This window comes from Aquarana catesbeiana, linkage group LG11, assembly GCF_042186555.1.
Source record: "Aquarana catesbeiana isolate 2022-GZ linkage group LG11, ASM4218655v1, whole genome shotgun sequence".
NCBI classification, from domain to species: Eukaryota; Metazoa; Chordata; class Amphibia; order Anura; family Ranidae; genus Aquarana; species Aquarana catesbeiana.
This window is the reverse complement of record NC_133334.1, coordinates 263450135-263467233: the sequence shown is the minus strand read 5'-3', so window position 1 is coordinate 263467233 and position 17099 is coordinate 263450135. Positions and strand designations below refer to the sequence as shown.

General features: G+C 45.9%; 1 protein-coding gene across 1 annotated transcript in view; it reads right to left on the bottom strand.

Moving 5' to 3' along the window:
- The window catches only part of PEPD (peptidase D), a 249397-nt gene that overhangs the window by 176044 nt on the left and 56254 nt on the right, over positions 1–17099 (bottom strand). The window contains exon 7 of the mRNA XM_073605776.1: positions 8787–8831. Coding sequence (XP_073461877.1) covers positions 8787–8831 — 45 coding nt within the window. The remainder of the gene's footprint in view (positions 1–8786; positions 8832–17099) is intronic.

Sequence of the window (17099 nt, the reverse complement as noted above, 5' to 3'; positions counted from 1 at the left end):
GGGGGGGAGATAGAGAGAGAGAGAGAGAGAGAGAGAGAGAGAGAAAGAAAAGGGGGGGGGAGAAAAAGAGGGGAGAGAAAGGAGTGGAGAGAGAGAGAGGAGAGGATGGAGGAGGAAAGTGACAGCGAGATGGACACAGAAAGAGAGGAGGGAGAGGGAGAGAAAGAGAAAGGGAGAGAAGGCAAAAGAAGAGAGTAGAGCAGGGGTGTCCTTCATACTATAGGGGGCTGGACTGTGGCAATTGGTAGTAGAAAAAGTCTCAGGTGTGGTGGTCATCATTGGTATCAGTGGGAGGAATGGTGTCCCATCGACTGTGTCTGTGAAAGGAATAGTGCCCCAAGGACCAAATACAGGCAGAGGGCCACATCCGGCCCCCTGTTTGGAGACCGCTGGAGTAGAGGAGAGAGCGAGAGAGAAAGAGAGAGCGAGAGACAGAAGCATGGGTTTGGGAAGGGAGCAAAAAGAGATCTAGGGAGAGAGAGGGAGAGAAGGGAGGGGGAGAGAGACACGGGGAGGGAGATGAGAAAAGAAAGAGGTGGCGTGAGGGGGCAGGAGAGAGAGAAGGAGCAGAGGTAAAGGGAGGGAGAAAGAGGTTAAAGCCAGAAGGCAGAGGTTGAAAGACAATTGTATCTTTAGTACAAACTATACTTCAATAAATGCCTCCACCATGCCCAGTGCAGCCCTTCTGGTTACATCACTTACCATTCTTTACATTTTCCAGCTATCTTTACTGTGTGGCCCTGACTGACAACAAACCATCCCTGCCGGCGCCTCTTCTTGGTGCCAATGTGCACCGTGGCCCTATTCATTCCTATAGGAAAGCCATGCTCATGACAGCCTTAAGAGTGTAGCTCTTCCATAAGTATTGGGTGTATGCACTACAAGCAAAAACAGCAGCATGGTACCAGCAGGGGTGTATCTACGACGAGGCAATCAAGGCGTTTGCCTTGGGTGGCATTTTTCAGGGGAGCGAAGCCGCCCCCAGGCAGAAGGGCAGAGGTGGCTCCTTAACCACTTCCCATCCTTTCGATGGTTGTAAGGGGATGATGCCTGCAGGTATCACCCCAATATTGTTTTTTTAGAGCCAGTGGTCGGCTCTCTCGTAATAGCAATTGGAGCGGCTTACTAGCCGCTCAATTGCTATTACAAGCAGCGTGAGGGGATGTCCCCTCCCACGGCTCTCTCGTCCCACCGGGAGACCTGAGCGACCAGCTGGCGCATCCGCCGGGTGGTTGGACAGCCAAGCAAAGTCGGGATCAGCTTTGATAGGCTGTTCATGTAAACCAGAAGCAATGGCATGTCTTGGAAACCATCTGCGCCAGTTTTAATAACTCTAAAGCATTCAAAAACATGGATCTTGGAGTTTTGAGTGCCTTTAAGTGCAGAGGAGAGATTAGGACCCCAGATCTCTCCATTAAGAGTACCTGTCTATTTTACATTTTACATCAGCAATAAAAGTGATTTAAAAAAAATTAAAGCAACAGTACAAAAAAAAAAATAATAATTTTTTTTTTTTTTTTTTAAAAGTGGCCCCGTCCTCCTGCACAAAGGCGAACTCACGTGTCCAGTCGCAAACAGTCATCATCCCACACATGTTGTATCACAGCGAACGTCAGATCATGGGCAGTAATTCTATATATGGCACTTGGACGAAACATGTCTCAGGATCTGATGAGGAAGCTGCTTACCCTGAGACAAGAACGGTAATACCACGGCTGGGGTGGGACCAATTTAGATTGGGGGGGCACCCGATTTCAGTCTTGCCTAGGGCAGCACAAAACCAAAATCATACCTCCCAACTTTTTGAGATGGGAACAAGGGACACCTATTAGCAAATGTAGGTAGGCATAGGACACACCCCCTGCCACACCCCCTTAAAGGAGAATTTAAAAAAAATGATTAGTTAAACCCACAAATGCTTTTTTTTAACCACAAATATTCCTTTTATTGGCTTTTGAAATTTACAAATGCAACAATTTAAAAATTGGATGAAAGGTTTAGCACTGGGAAACACTTTTTAAAAAGATAAAAAGTGCATTTTTTAATACAACTGTATAGATCAGACCAAAATGAGGGACAAATGAAGGGCAAACAGGTACAGGGAAACTGTTTTCTGAATCAGGGACAGTCCCTCTAAATCCGGGACAGTCCCACAAAATCAGGGACAGTTGGGAGCTATTGCAAAATACACCATTGGGTGCCAGGCAGGGCCACACAGAGAGGATCACTGGATCAGGGGGTAATAGGTACAGTATGTACCCAAGGGGTTGGGGGGTTGAGAGGAATTCATTAAAAGACAACGTGTACTAGAGGAGATCATAAAGAGAAAATGCATGGAACCAGTAGTCAGACTTTGACAAGTGTCCAGAAGGATCTCCCCTTTAACTTTAAGGAGAGCTCTGGAGAAGTCTTTGTCTAAAGTGGACAACCCCTTTAAGCTTCAAAATAAAAAAAGAAGGATTGCCAGCAAAGCAGACGGGGGTCCTCCGCTTGCTGAATGTCTGTGAGCAGGTGCCATCATCTGACATCCAATCTCACGGCTTGTTTAATGAGATAATGGTGAGAATGCCCACTCACCGCCTCCTAAATGGATGTAATGTCACCGACAACGGCAGAGATGTGTTTTAATTCGATAAGTGGCTTGTAAAACAGAACGCTTTGTAACGCGCTCTGGCAGGTGTGAGATTAATGAGCCGTTTACAAGGTCTGGACATTTCTATTTTTAATGAAACTAACTTTTTATTTTTTTATTTTTCGCCGGCGCCTATCAGGAATCAGAAAATATTACACGCAATTTTATTAGCCGGCTCGGCGTTAACAATACCCCGGCCTGCCTCTCGTTTGATTTATCCCGTCTTCAAAATCAACACTTCTACTGACACCCCGGAGTTATTATATATTTATTGTTCTCATTCGTCATTTGCCAGATGGTTAATTTGTTGTGAGACGCGAGAACGCCGAGACGGAATGAGCTTACACCACAACAAAATAACAGACGTCTTAAAGTTTGGGTCATTTTTAAAGGGCCGGTTCCTACATACACGGTCATGAGTGAAAAATTTAGTCGCCTTCTTCACACCCTATAGGAGTCCATTTGTTTTTATGCAATTGCCGCAATGTATAGAGAGACAAGCTTTGATGCTTTAGTGTCCCCTGATTGTATGCTGGAAGAATACAAGTTATCATCAGATTAAACTTCGCTAAGTTAGCCTGTGGACTTTTTTTTTCCCCTTTCATTTTCACCTGGTGATCCTGCCAGTAACACACTTTGGCTAAGGCCATGCAGGTATTAAACTGTTCACCTTTAGGCTCCATTCACACTTGCGTGACTTGTCATGTGACTTCTGGACATCAAAAGTCGCATGACAAGTCACAGCCCATTCTTTTCAATGGCACCTATTCAAATTGGGGCATCTTAAAGTGGTTCTAAAGGCTCAAGGTTTTTTATCTTCACACATTCTATGGGAGCAACTCCCCCCCCCCCCCCCAATTCTTACCTGAGCCCCATCTCGATCCAGAGTGATGCGCACGAGAGCCTCGGCTCTCCAGGGACTCTCCTTCCTCATTGGCTGAGACAGAAGCGGGAGCCATTGGCTCCCACTGCTGTCAATCACAGCCAGTGAGCCGATGAGTAGAGATAGGGGGTGGGGCCAAGCCGCGGCTCTATGTGTGAGTGGACACGCAGACCCATGGCACGGGAACGTGCCTGTTTGGATGCCCCCCATTGTAGGATGCTTGCTTTGGGGGTCACTCAGCAGGAGGGAGGGGCCAGGAGCACAGAAGAGGGACATGAGAAGAGGAGGATCCGGGCTGCTCTGCGCAAACCCACTGCAGAGGGCAGGTGAGTAGAACATGTTTGAGATATATATATACATTTTTTAAAGAAAGCCTTTAATATCACTTTAACTTCGCAGCGACTTTGAAAGGGTGCCTGTACTACTTTGATGCGACTTTGATCCAGAGAATGTAATGTTGGATCAAAGTCGCACTCCTTAGTGTGAATGGAGTCTAACAGAAAAAACAAAAAAAGGTGAACCAACATCGTACACCCCCCCCCCCCCCCCCCCCAGTCCCCATCATCTTCTATGATGAGCTGTCAGTACCCACGCAGCCCGTGTAGCAGTCCGGGGGATTTGAAATCCTCGTTCCTCTCCCTTTTCTTTCTGCAATGCTTGCTTGGTCACAGAGCATCTCTCTGATCTTTTCCTGGAGGCCCTGCAAATAGAACAGGTAGTAGAGCGGGGATTTCAAATCTTCGGACCGCTACATGGGCTGTGTGGACACTGACAGCTCATCATTCACAGAGATCACCACTTCACGACCGCCCATTTACTGCTGCAGGGCCGCCGCTCTGTGCAGGATCACGTACCTAGTACGTGATCTGACACTTTCGGGTCTATGGCTCGCAGGCGCAACAACGGCAACCCGCCCCCACTGTGATTATACACAGCTGGAGCTGATCTGCGGGTGCCACGGACTCTATGTCCCCTGGCACCAGCTGATCCTTAGGCAGAGAGCCAGAATGGCGATTGTAAACACTGTAATTGATGCAAACAAGGCAGATCGCCGTTCAGTAGGGAAGACATTGATCCTGTGTTCCTGCAAAGCAGGAACATGAATCAATGTCTTCCCCTAGCAAAAGCACCTCCCCCACACTGTACACAAACACTGGTTAGGCACACAGGTAACCCTTTGATCACCCGTGTTTAACCCCTTCCCAGCCAGTATCATTAGTACATATTTTTAGCACTTTTAGCACTAATTGACAAAAGTGTCAATTAGTGTCCCGACTGTATGCCGCATTATCGTGCTATAAGTCACTGATCGCCGCCATTACTAGTATTAAAAAAAAAAAATATCCCACAGTTTGTTGATGATATAACTTTTGCGTAAACCAATCAATATACGCTTATTGGTATTGGGATTTTCTTTTACCAAAAACACGTAGCAGAATACATATTGGCTTAAATTGATGAAGACATTTGATGTTCTCTTTTTTTATTGGATATGTTTTATAGCAAAAAGTAAAAAAATTTTTTTTTCAACATTTTTTTTTTTGTTTATAGTGCAAAAAATAAAAACCGCAGGTGGTGATCAAATACCACCAAAAGAAAGCGCTTTTTGTGGGGAAAAAAATGACTTTGTTTTGCTTGGGTACAATGTCGCACGACCGTACAATTGTCATTTAAAGTAATGCAGTGCTGTATTGTAAACAATGGCCTGGTCATGCAGGTAAATCTTCCGGAGGGCAAGTGGGTAATGACTGCCGCCTCTGGTTTTAATTTTTTTTTTTTCAGAAAGGTAAGTAAATGCTGTGAAAGCTTCAAAAATGGTCACCGATTGCTTCATAAATGCTATAGACACGCTGCAATTGAATTCAATGGAGGTGGCAGGTTGCAGAACAGCCAATAGAACGCAACACGTCCCAAAATTCTTGATACGACACAAAGCAAAGCTAACGCGCTGGTGTATACTGTCCTGTCAGCCTGCCATTGTTTTGGTTTACCTAGCATGTTGGCAGGCAGTACGGGAGCATTAAAAAATGCAGCTAAAGTGCTTGTTTTCAACTGCATCTCTAACAGCCAATTCACATGGGCAGTAAAGGGGTGGGCAGGTCTATGTTTTTACCTTGCCGGACCGCCCACCTAAGTCCTTAAAGAAGTGGTACTTATGCCACGCCTGCAACGCTTTCCTGCATGGCCATGTGGAAGAGGCCTAAAGTAGCCTTTACCATGCAGGAATGCCCCCTACCGCGTTAATGCTTGCTTCAGACGCATTTTAAACATATTGAACGGCCGTTCCAAGTCCTCCTCAAATGCCCTGTGAGATTTATTTTTTTTCTGTTAAAAGAGAAGTGATCACTTTTGATGCTTTGACGCCTTAAAGAGGAAGTAAACCCTGATGGGTTTTACATCCTCTCTTTTCCCCTGCAAAGTAAAAGCATAATCCTAGCCCACTATGTTAAACTTACCTGCAAACGAAGCCCGCCATGTCCCTGCTTGTGGGCGCATGCATCTTCACCCCCTCTTCCTTCCAGGGCCATGGACTCTGGCTCTGTGGCTGGCCGGAGTCACGTGACGTCATGCATGCGCCAGTCACAGCACGGGCCGGGCCCTTTAAAAACGGCACGATCGTGCCCTTTCTTCAGTGCCCATGCGCCAATGACGTTGGCGCAAGCGTATATGGTATATGGGGGGGGAGGGGTGTTCACCCGCCTCTTGAGGATTGACCACAAGTTCTCAATGGTATTAAGGTCTGGGGAGCAGTCCAATCCCTGTAGCTTTTGCAGAAAATCAGTGTGTCTCAGATGTGTTCCTGGAGAGAAGTGGCTTCTTTTCTGCCCCCTTTTTGACACCAGACCATCCTCCAAAAGTCTTCTCCTCCCTGTGTGTGCCGATGTCCTCACACCTGCCTGCTGCCATTCCTGAGCAAGCTCTGCACTGGTGGTGCCACCGATCCCGCAGCTGAATCAACTGTAGGAGACGGTCCTGGCACTTGCTGGACTTTCTTGGGCACCCTGAAGCCTTCTTCACAAATGCAGCGGAAATGTTTTTATTGGGATTAAGTTTGTTTTCATGGCAAAGAGGGACTTTGCAATTAATTGCAATTCATCTGATAACTCTTCATAACATTCTGGAGTACAGTGGAACCTTGGATTACGAGCATAATTCGTTCCAGGAGAATGCTTGTAATCCAAAGCACTCGCATATCAAAGCGAGTTTCCCTATAGAAGTCAATGGAAACGAACATAATGTGTTCTGCATTGACTTCTATTGCATGCAATACAGCATGTGGCCAGAGGTGGGGGGTGGCGCCGGGGAGCCTCGGAAATACTCGGGGACAGCTCGGCTGAACTCGGAAACCCTCGGAAAGGCTTGGAAACACTCGAGAACGGAGTATTTCCAAGTGTTTCCAAGTGATTCCGAGTATTTCTGAACCGTTCCGGGTGTCACCTGCCCCCCCCCCCACCTCTGGCCAAATGCGGTACTGCACACCACATTAGCTTGAATTCTGCTTGTTTTGCGAGACAACACTCGCAAACCCAGTCAGAATTTTTTTTTAAAAGTTGCTTGTCTTTTAAATTGCTCGTTAACCACTTTACTCATTAACCAAGTTCCACTGTATATGCAAGTTGCCATCAAAAAAACTGAGGCAGCAGACTTTTGTGAAAATTAAGATTTGTGCCATTCTCAAAGCTTTTGACCACGGCTGTATACGGGAACAGCTGTCACCTTAGGACAGAAGGTTTGGACTACAGAACACCACCCACTCTCCTCACGAACATACCATAAGGGAGTACCTGAATCTTTCTCATTATCAGACTCATGTCAGCAGTGGAGACAGTAGGGCCACACTAGGAGCTAATCAGCCTGTGCTTTAGAGCTGCACAATTAATCGTTAAAAAATCGTGATCTCGATTCACTCCCCCCCCCCCCCCCCCCACGACCGATTCTTTCATATTAAACCAGTGGAGAGACTTTCTGCTCACTCAGCTGTCAAAGGAAAGCATCTGGGCAGTCTGCCAAGTCTTTAACTTGAAACATAAGCTTCCTTCTTAGATCAAAGGGATAGAACTTCTGTGTAAATAAATAATCCAGGCAGTCTGCCAAGTTTTCAACAACCTGTAAATGTAGGACCACTTAAAGTCTAAATCTTTTTCTGACACTTCTTTCATAAGTTAAAATCAATATTTTTTGCTAGAAAATTACTTGGAACCCCCAAACATTATATATATTTTAGCAGAGACCCTAGGGAATAAAATTCAATTGCTGCAATATTTTATGTCACACTGTATTTGCCCAGCGGTCTTTCAAATTCAATTTTTTGGGAAAAATACACTTCAATGAATAAAAAAAAAAAAAAAAAAACGAAACAGTAAAGTTAGTCCAATTTTTTTTGTTTTAATGTGAAAGATGATGTTACGCCACGAGAATCGTGAGAGAATCGTGATCCATCTTCTAAGCAAAAAACTCGTGATTATTATTTTAGCCAGAATCGTGCAGCTCTACTGTGCTTCAGAAAGGATTAAAGTGGTTGTATACCCGCTGACACCTTTTTTTTTTTATACACCCCTGTAAGGCAAAAGGCATAATGAGCTAGTATGCAACGCATACTAGCTCATTATGAAATACTTACATTAGAACGAGGCGTCAGTATCTTACCTGGTCCACGCCGAGGTAGATGACATGTTGCCTCGGCGTGCCTTCCGGGTATCGCTCCAGCCACCCAGCGCTGTGAGTGGCTGGAGCCGCGTTGTCATCACTCCCGCGCACGCGCGCGGGAGATTTCTTTCCTGGCAAGGTCCGGCAACTGCCGGGCCTTCAGCCGAGAATCCCCTGTGGGCATGCGCCGCTGCAGTCAGCGGCTCATAGCAAGGGGAATATCTCCTAAACCGTACAGGTTTAGGAGATATTTTTTTTTACCTACAGGTAAGCCTTATTATAGGCTTACCTGTAGGTAAAAGTTAAAAAATAGAGTATACAACCGCTTTAAGACAGAGCAGAATGATGACCTAACCAGGGTGCAGAAGATTGGTCACTGTCCAATCAGGAAGCTGGGGGGGTGTGTCCTTGACCAAGCTCTGGTGGTAGAGGTCCAGGACTTGACTGTGCTGTCTGGATCACAAGACCGGCTGAACATAAGCAAACCCTTACCATCTATGTACTTTGACTATGTACCGTATTTATCTGCCTGACTGGAGTTCAACTTTTACAAAAGAATACTTTATCTCCTGAGGATACAGGGCGTCACACGTTACCAACATTGCACCTGCTACGCAGACGTACCATTCCACAATTTCTGGGTGAAGTAAGGTGTTGTTCACGCTGAATCTAGAAGAGAAAGGAGAGAAGGAAACGTTATTTGCATTGCATGAAATTAGCTCTGAATAAGTTAGTTGTTCTCCAGTTTAGCAAACTTAGCAGGTCTGATAATGATCCGAAAGACTTGGGCTGTCCACAGTGAGCAGATTTTCCATAACGCAGTAGGGGGCTGAAGGCATTTGATTGGTAATAAGTTCACTGCAAGTTTATTCTAACACTTATTCCCTGTACAAACGACCGGTTTTCCCGTCGGAATAAACTCTGAAGGTTTTTCCGACGGAGTTCCGATCGAATTCCGCTCAAGCTGTCTTGCCTACACACGGTCACACCAAATTCCGACCCTCCAGAACACGGTGACGTACAACACGTAGGACGGGCTCAGAAAACGGAAGTTCAATAGCCAGTAGCCAATAGCTTCCGTCTCCTACTTGCTTCAGCGCATGCGTCGTTTTTGGTACGTCGGAACAGCATACAGACGAGCGGTTTTCCCGATAGGAATTGGTTCCGTCGGAAAAATTTAGAACATGTTCTCTTTCTAGGACCGTCAGAATTTGACGTAAAAAGTCCGATGGGAGGGTTGGTCACGAAACCCTATGGTGTATGTGTCCCTGGGGTGGCAGTCCAGGGGTGCCTGAAGATCACTGTGAGTGAGGGTCACTTTGATTTAAGGCACCATGGTCACTGCAACATTACACGCTTTTTTTGCACCTGCCTCCTGGGCCGGGCCTTTTGGCTGGGACCGGAGGAATTTTTTATTCCTGGCCGAAGGGCCTGGCCATTGTATTGCACAATGGCCACCTTTTCACTCTCCTCTACTTCCTCATCCCCCCACTTTCTTTTTATTCTATATGTTTGTACATGGTTTTGCACTGTGTGACTGGTAGGGTTGCAGGTCCCCGGGCCTGCCCTGAAAGTCTTGGGAGGGGGTGGACATGGCCTTCTGGCTTGGTTCGCCCTCTCTCATGGGCTCTCCCTTCGGGGGAGCCCCACCGAGTACTTGGGGGGGGTCTTTTTTTTCGGCAGTCCCTCCAGAGAAAATGCAGTCTGGTTTCGGCCAGATGGACCAAGTGTAAGTGCCCTTGTGCCCGTCAGGAGCCTAACGCCCCGGGGGATTCAGAGCAAGGCCTTCTGATTTTTTTGTGTTTCACTCTTTATGTGTGTTCACATTTTTTTGGCACCGGGTGAAGTTTTTGAGTGTGTTTCACACACCTTGGGCTTTCACAAAAAAAAAAAAAGTCCGATGGGGCATACACACGATCGGAATATACGATGAAAAGCTCCCGTTGGACTTTTTCTGTCGGACATTCTGCTGGTGTGTACACGGCATTAGGGGTTGATTTATAAAACGTTTGTACAGCCATTGAGCCTAGTGAAAGGGCAAAAAACAAATGTAAATAGGTTATATTCTGTGCTGTTCGAATATAAATAATTGATTTAATACTGAAAATATAGCATTTGGGTGCTAGAAAAAAGAAAAAGGTTCTCTTGCAGCACGCTGACACACAAGGACTAGAGTTGTGTGTCCTTACACTAGGCATCACTAAATGGCGTGCCAATTCAATGTCCTATCTGGACCCGCTGTTGCGCCATTTAGGAGCCGCTTCTTCAACCCTGGCCTCCATCGCTGCCATTCTCAAGGCCGAGCGGAAGGCAGGATAGTAATGCATGGGGGACGGGAGGCACACCCGCATTGGATGGAGGGCGGGAGCGTGCTGCGTGAGTTAACTCCTACGTTTTCAAACTGCAATGTACAAAAAAACTTGCACCTGTGTTGGAGTACACCGAGACGTTAGGGTGCAATAGACAATGAATACCAAAGTCCTACAACATGCATATTCAGCGAGTTGATGTAAACGTGCCGTGCGGTGTAAATGAGCCCTAACAGACCTCAGTATACAGTATATACAGAGCCTAGTGGATTGATAACCCTCTCCAATAGCCAAGCTAACAACATGGCTGTCATAACGGCATCACTTTCTAGTTATTCCTTCGCAACAAATACCTTTTTTTTTTTTATTTTTTTTTTTTTTAAAGCAAAGCCTTTGCATACCCGCTGCATATCCAGTCAAAGCAAAGCAAGCAGACAATGGAGACATTAACATTGAGGCAAACGCTGCTCTGATCGAGACTTTGAAACTGTTATTTACTCAAATCTGTCGAGCTTGAAAGAGCCAGAGATGGCATTAATTACAGTATAACAATGGAGCGCGCGCGGGAGGGGGCTGGGCGAAACCTTAACGGTGCGGCAAAAAAAAAATGACAGAAGTGGTGTGAAAAGAGTAATTTTGTGTGGAAAGCTAATTGAAATAACGGAGAGGTGACAGGTGACAGATCCCTTCGTTCGGCTGGGTTTGATGAGCAGCGGGACGCAGATGGTGATGGAAATATTGTATTAATGTGGTGGATGGACGCGGAGACGGGCAATCCGGGGGTCAGCCAAAAATAGCATTGCATGGAACATGATTAAAGCCTGGGACTGCCAAAACCTATATTATCCTCGCAATTGAAAAAAATCTGGTAACTTTGCCAGGGAGAGTACAGCAGCGGATCAGTAACTGGCGCAGCGGGTGGGCGGAGCCAGGGACTGCACTAGTAAATCTCATCAGTGGAATCCCAGGAATATAGAATGATTAAGGGGGGGGGGGGGCTCCACAGTCATATATGACAGATATTAGAAGCTGGAAGACGGTTCAGTTGTTCATCCACTCAGGACCGAAATATTACTTTTAGATGGAGTCAACCTTAAGACCTGATACACATGGGCTTTACTTTGTCAGGATGCCAACTATGCAAATGTGGACCATCTAGCTATACTTTGAATAAGGGATACCCACGAGAGGTAGTAAGCTTACCCAAGAAATGTAGGCCGATAGCAGGATTATGGTAAACCAAGGCACCATGGAAAACATGTTAGTCCTGTGACCTGGATCTGCAGAGTAGGAACCTCGCTGGAGCAAACTGGACGAGGGTGTTCCTGGAAACTGGACTAGAATCACTCTGGAATGGATAAGACCAGGGAGTTGGATCTGGACTCGTTTAAGGGGGATGGTCCCATGGGAGAGCATGGGATCCCCCAGGGCACAAAGCCTAGGAGCCATCTAGTCTTCACCAGGGTCCCCCTCATGGGGGTTTTGGACTTTGTTGTGCTGTCCCCAAGTTGACTCTGCTCTAAGTACCACGGACCATAAGTCAGTGGTCACCAGGACAGTTCAGCGTTCAGGGCTAACTAAGGACATGCATGGTCAGGAACAAACCAGAATTTGGGATGGACAGGAGACACAGATAAGCAGAAACAAGCCAGGAGGTCAGGATGGGCAGAAGATACAAAAAAACAGAAACAAGCCAGGAGGTCAGGATGGGCAGAAGATACAAATAACCAGAAACAAGCCAGGAGGTCAGGATGGGCAGAAGATACAAATAACCAGAAACAAGCCAGAGGTCAGGATGGGCAGAAGATACAAATAACCAGAAACAAGCCAGGAGGTCAGGATGGGCAGAAGATACAAATAACCAGAAACAAGCCAGAGGTCAGGATGGGCAGAAGATACAAATAACCAGAAACAAGCCAGGAGGTCAGGATGGGCAGAAGATACAAATAACCAGAAACAAGCCAGGAGGTCAGGATGGGCAGAAGATACAAATAACCAGAAACAAGCCAGGAGGTCAGGATGGGCAGAAGATACAAATAACCAGAAACAAGCCAGGAGGTCAGGATGGGCAGAAGATACAAATAACCAGAAACAAGCCAGGAGGTCAGGATGGGCAGAAGATACAAATAACCAGAAACAAGCCAGGAGGTCAGGATGGGCAGAAGATACAAATAACCAGAAACAAGCCAGGAGGTCAGGATGGGCAGAAGATACAAATAACCAGAAACAAGCCAGGAGGTCAGGATGGGCAGAAGATACAAATAACCAGAAACAAGCCAGAGGTCAGGATGGGCAGAAGATACAAATAACCAGAAACAAGCCAGAGGTCAGGATGGGCAGAATATACAAATAACCAGAAACAAGCCAGGAGGTCAGGATGGGCAGAAGATACAAATAACCAAAAACAAGCCAGGAGGACAGGATGGGCAGAAGATACAAATAACCAGAAACAAGCCAGGAGGTCAGGATGGGCAGAAGATACAAATAACCAAAAACAAGCCAGGAGGACAGGATGGGCAGAAGATACAAATAGCCAGAAACAAGCCAGAGGTCAGGATGGGCAGAAGATACAAATAACCAGAAACAAGCCAGGAGGTCAGGATGGGCAGAAGATACAAATAACCAGAAACAAGCCAGGAGGTCAGGATGGGCAGAAGATACAAATAACCAAAAACAAGCCAGGAGGACAGGATGGGCAGAAGATACAAATAACCAGAAACAAGCCAGAGGTCAGGATGGGCAGAAGATACAAATAACCAGAAACAAGCCAGAAGTCAAGAGGGGAGCAAGCATGGATAACAAGGAGCAAGCCAAAGGTCACAGTGGGCAGCAGACACAGATATTTAGGAATGAGCTAAAGTTTGGGAGGGAAACAGACAGGGATAACCATAAATTAGCCAGAAGTCGGTACACAGGAATCAATGGAGGATACAGGCTGGATAGCAGAAAGACATACAGGAGCACAGCAGCGGTCTTGCGAAAAGCATTGCTTGTGCAACAAGCCAAGAGATGCACAGAGTTAAAGGAGAAGTATGGGTGTCATAAAAACAAACATACTCACCTTTATGCTGCAGTTGTGCTATGTCAGCTCTAAGACCAAGAACTGAGCAATCACATGACTTCTTGGGGCAGAGAGGGCTGACTATCAGCCACTACTCTCTGCTCTGCCCTTCCATCGTTCGATGGAGAGGGGGCGAGCACAGCTGGCTTAGGCTCTCAGCCACGCGCTGAGAGCTGAAGCCAGTGTCCATCAGCCAGCTGGGCGGATTCGGACAATATGGTCACGATCCTTCCAGAGCCTGAAGTGGCTCTGTGACGTCAGGTGACAGTGGGCAATAGCCCACCATAAGCTGACTCTGGATCATGGGAGCACAAAAGTGCACTACTCTGACCCCCAAGAGAAGTATGATAAAAAAAACCTTTGTCCATACTCTTAGAGTAGGAAAGAGGAAGAAGCCACTCTGAAAGGTTACAGCATGAAAGGCAGGAGAAGAGTACTGCAGTGATAGACCTGCGGCATGAAAGGGGGAGGTCCTTCTTTATTTATATGTGTTGTACTTGTACTCTCCCCCTTTATAGTGTAAAGCACTGCGCAAATGGTTGGCACTATATAAATCCTATAAGATTAACAATAGCGGAGATTGGCTGCAGCCATTCAGGAAAAGGGCACCACCCAATTGTCAGCCCCCTTAAAAAATAACACATATGAAAACGCAGATTGTGCTCCCCATATTATGTATCACTGGGCACGCTGGAGTGAGCAATAATTCTAGGGACATCAGTCACTGTTGACTCTAAACTGATGACCTGAAGCTTTTAAAGTGTCGCTTATGGAGAATTCTGGGTACTGAAGTCTGTTGCTGTTCAGGGGCACATGAAATTTTAAGGCTTGACATGTTTGGTATCCATTTACTTGACGCAACCTCATCTTTTATATTTTACCCCTTAAAGAATTGGATAAGATATTGTGCTTGTATGCACTAAAATGAAATTAAATCTATTTAAATGATTTACTGAATTTATTTAAAAGTAGTTGTAAACCCTCACATATACCCAGTGAAGTGACTGGCCTCAGGTGATACACAGAGATGATTTTAAAAAATCCTACATAAGTTGTACCTATTTTTTATCTGCAGTGTTCGCTTCTCTACATCCGTTCAAAGTGCTGAATTTATAAAACTTGTCTGAGAGTTGAAAAAAAGGGGGCGGAGAGCTGAAAATACACACTCTGCAGAGCTCAGTGAAGAGAGGTCTGAGAGCTGATTGAAGGGAAGAAACACACCCCTCTTCACACAGGACCAGAGCTGAGGCTGTCAATCTGCTGGAGCTCCCTCCCCTGTCACCTTTTTTCTCTAGGTGTCATGAAAACATGTCAGAAGCGATCCATACAGATAGCAGAGGAACGAAGCAGCAGACAGAAATGACACTTAGTGCTCTTAATTGAGATAAATACACACTATAGAGGGATATGCTTTGTTCATATTTCATATCTGAAGTTTACAACCACTTTAAAATTAATTTTAAAGCGGGAGTAAACTCCCATGGATGCTTTTTACCTATAGGTAAGCCTATAATAAGGCTTACCGATAGGCGCTGTAAATATATCCTAAACGTGCGCCGTTTAGGAGATATTTACTTGTAAATGGGCCGGTGACGTCACTGGTGCATGTGCTCTGAATGAACAGCATACCCGTGCCGTTCCTTCAAAGCCCTGTGCTGTGAACAGAGGCTCACCGCGCACATGTGTGGGAGTGATGTCATCGCGGCTCGTCCAATCAAAAGGACTGGAGCTCGCCAACCCGGAAGGAAGACCGGGTGAAGATGGAAGCCCTGTCAGCAGTGACAGCGCGCCTCTGGAGGGCTTCGTTTTAAGGCACGTTTCACATAATGTGCTAGTATGCGATGCATACTAGCACATTCTGACATTGCCTTGCAGGAGGATTTTTTTTTCTTCTTCTTCACAGCGTTTACTACCGCTTTAACTTATTTTACTGAAAATATGGGTTTGATAAACTGTTGCACTAATATTGCACAACTTAAAAAAAAAATTGCGACTGTTATGTCCCATACACACGGTCGGATTTTCCGATGGAAAATGTGTGATAGGACCTTGTTGTCGGAAATTCCGACCGTGTGTAGGCTCCATCAGACATTTTCCATCGGATTTTCCGACACACAAAGTTGGAGAGCAGGAGATAAAATTTTCCGACAACAAAATCCGTTGTCGGAATTTCCGATCGTGTGTACACAAATCCGACGGACAAAGTGCCACGCATGCTCAGAATAAATAAAGAGATGAAAGCTATTGGCCACTGCCCCGTTTATAGTCCCGACGTACGTGTTTTCCGTCACCGCGTTCAGAATGATCGGATTTTCCGACAACTTTGTGTGACCGTGTGTATGCAAGACAAGTTTGAGCCAACATCCGTCGGAAAAAATCCTAGGATTTTGTTGTCGGAATGTCCGAACAAAGTCCGACCGTGTGTACGCCCTATTAGAATTTTATTCTCCAGGGTCCCTGCTTTCAGAAAACATCTAAAAGTTAGGATCGGCGTGTGAAGTATTTGATAGAACGTTTGGGGTTTTTGACTAATCTTCAGGACTAAAGACATGCATTTTATTATGCGTTTTGCAGAAACAGCTCTGACAGTGAAAGAATTCAATCATCAGTTAGCTTTGGTGGAGAACATGATCCTTGGTCTCTTGGTTTGAGGTTTATACCTCTGGCAATGGGAGGTCTTGCAGACAATTGAGGAGAAGGTTTACAATAGGACGGGGTTGAAAGGGGCAGCAATAAGCTAGCATGCTGACTTTACACAGGATGTCAATCCAAAATTTGCAGAGTCTTCGCAGCCTCACTCCACTCCTAATTATCACTCCAGAGCTGTTCCGGAGCCTCTCTCTATATCCTTCCCTGCCTATTTACAGACTCAGCACCAATACATATTTATAGGACTGTCAACACGCGACTGCGGCCACAAGTCACCGCTCTACATATTGAAAAATACAGTACGGGCCCGGTGTGCAGGCGCTCTGTTGATTTTTATGTATTTATTCTGACAATGTGTGAACCATTGTTACATCTCCTGCTGCTCGGGAAGGTGATTGACTTGGCAGCGAGGCTGTAGATCACAATAATGGGATGATATCTTGATACAAGAAACAGGGGAAGGGAGGAGGGTGGGGGGGGGAGAGAGAGAGATACATTAACTTGGCTTAATTTGACACAAGCAAATCTGAATGAGGTTCTCCCGGTAGCAAAAAACGACAACAGCAAGAATTTGCGCGTTTGAAAAAACATTGTTTCGTGAGACTTTTAGGCTTCAAGCATGTAGATGTTGCATGATAAGAAGGTGGACCTGATGGTTGGATAGGTGATCACGATACAAAGGTCATAGAAGCACTTTTTGACTGGAAACAAGTGTAGACATGAATGTTGGACCTGGTTACAGTTCATGTGTATCCTCACAGAGATAAACATTCTGGTCCCATGTACTGGCTGACCGATGAAGGAACAAGATCGATCAGATGAGCAATCAGCTCCGCCAAGGATGGTCTGCAGAACGTCTCTGCTTCAGACCCTGCTGTTTGTGATGACAATTTATCAATGATGACCATATTGTGGACC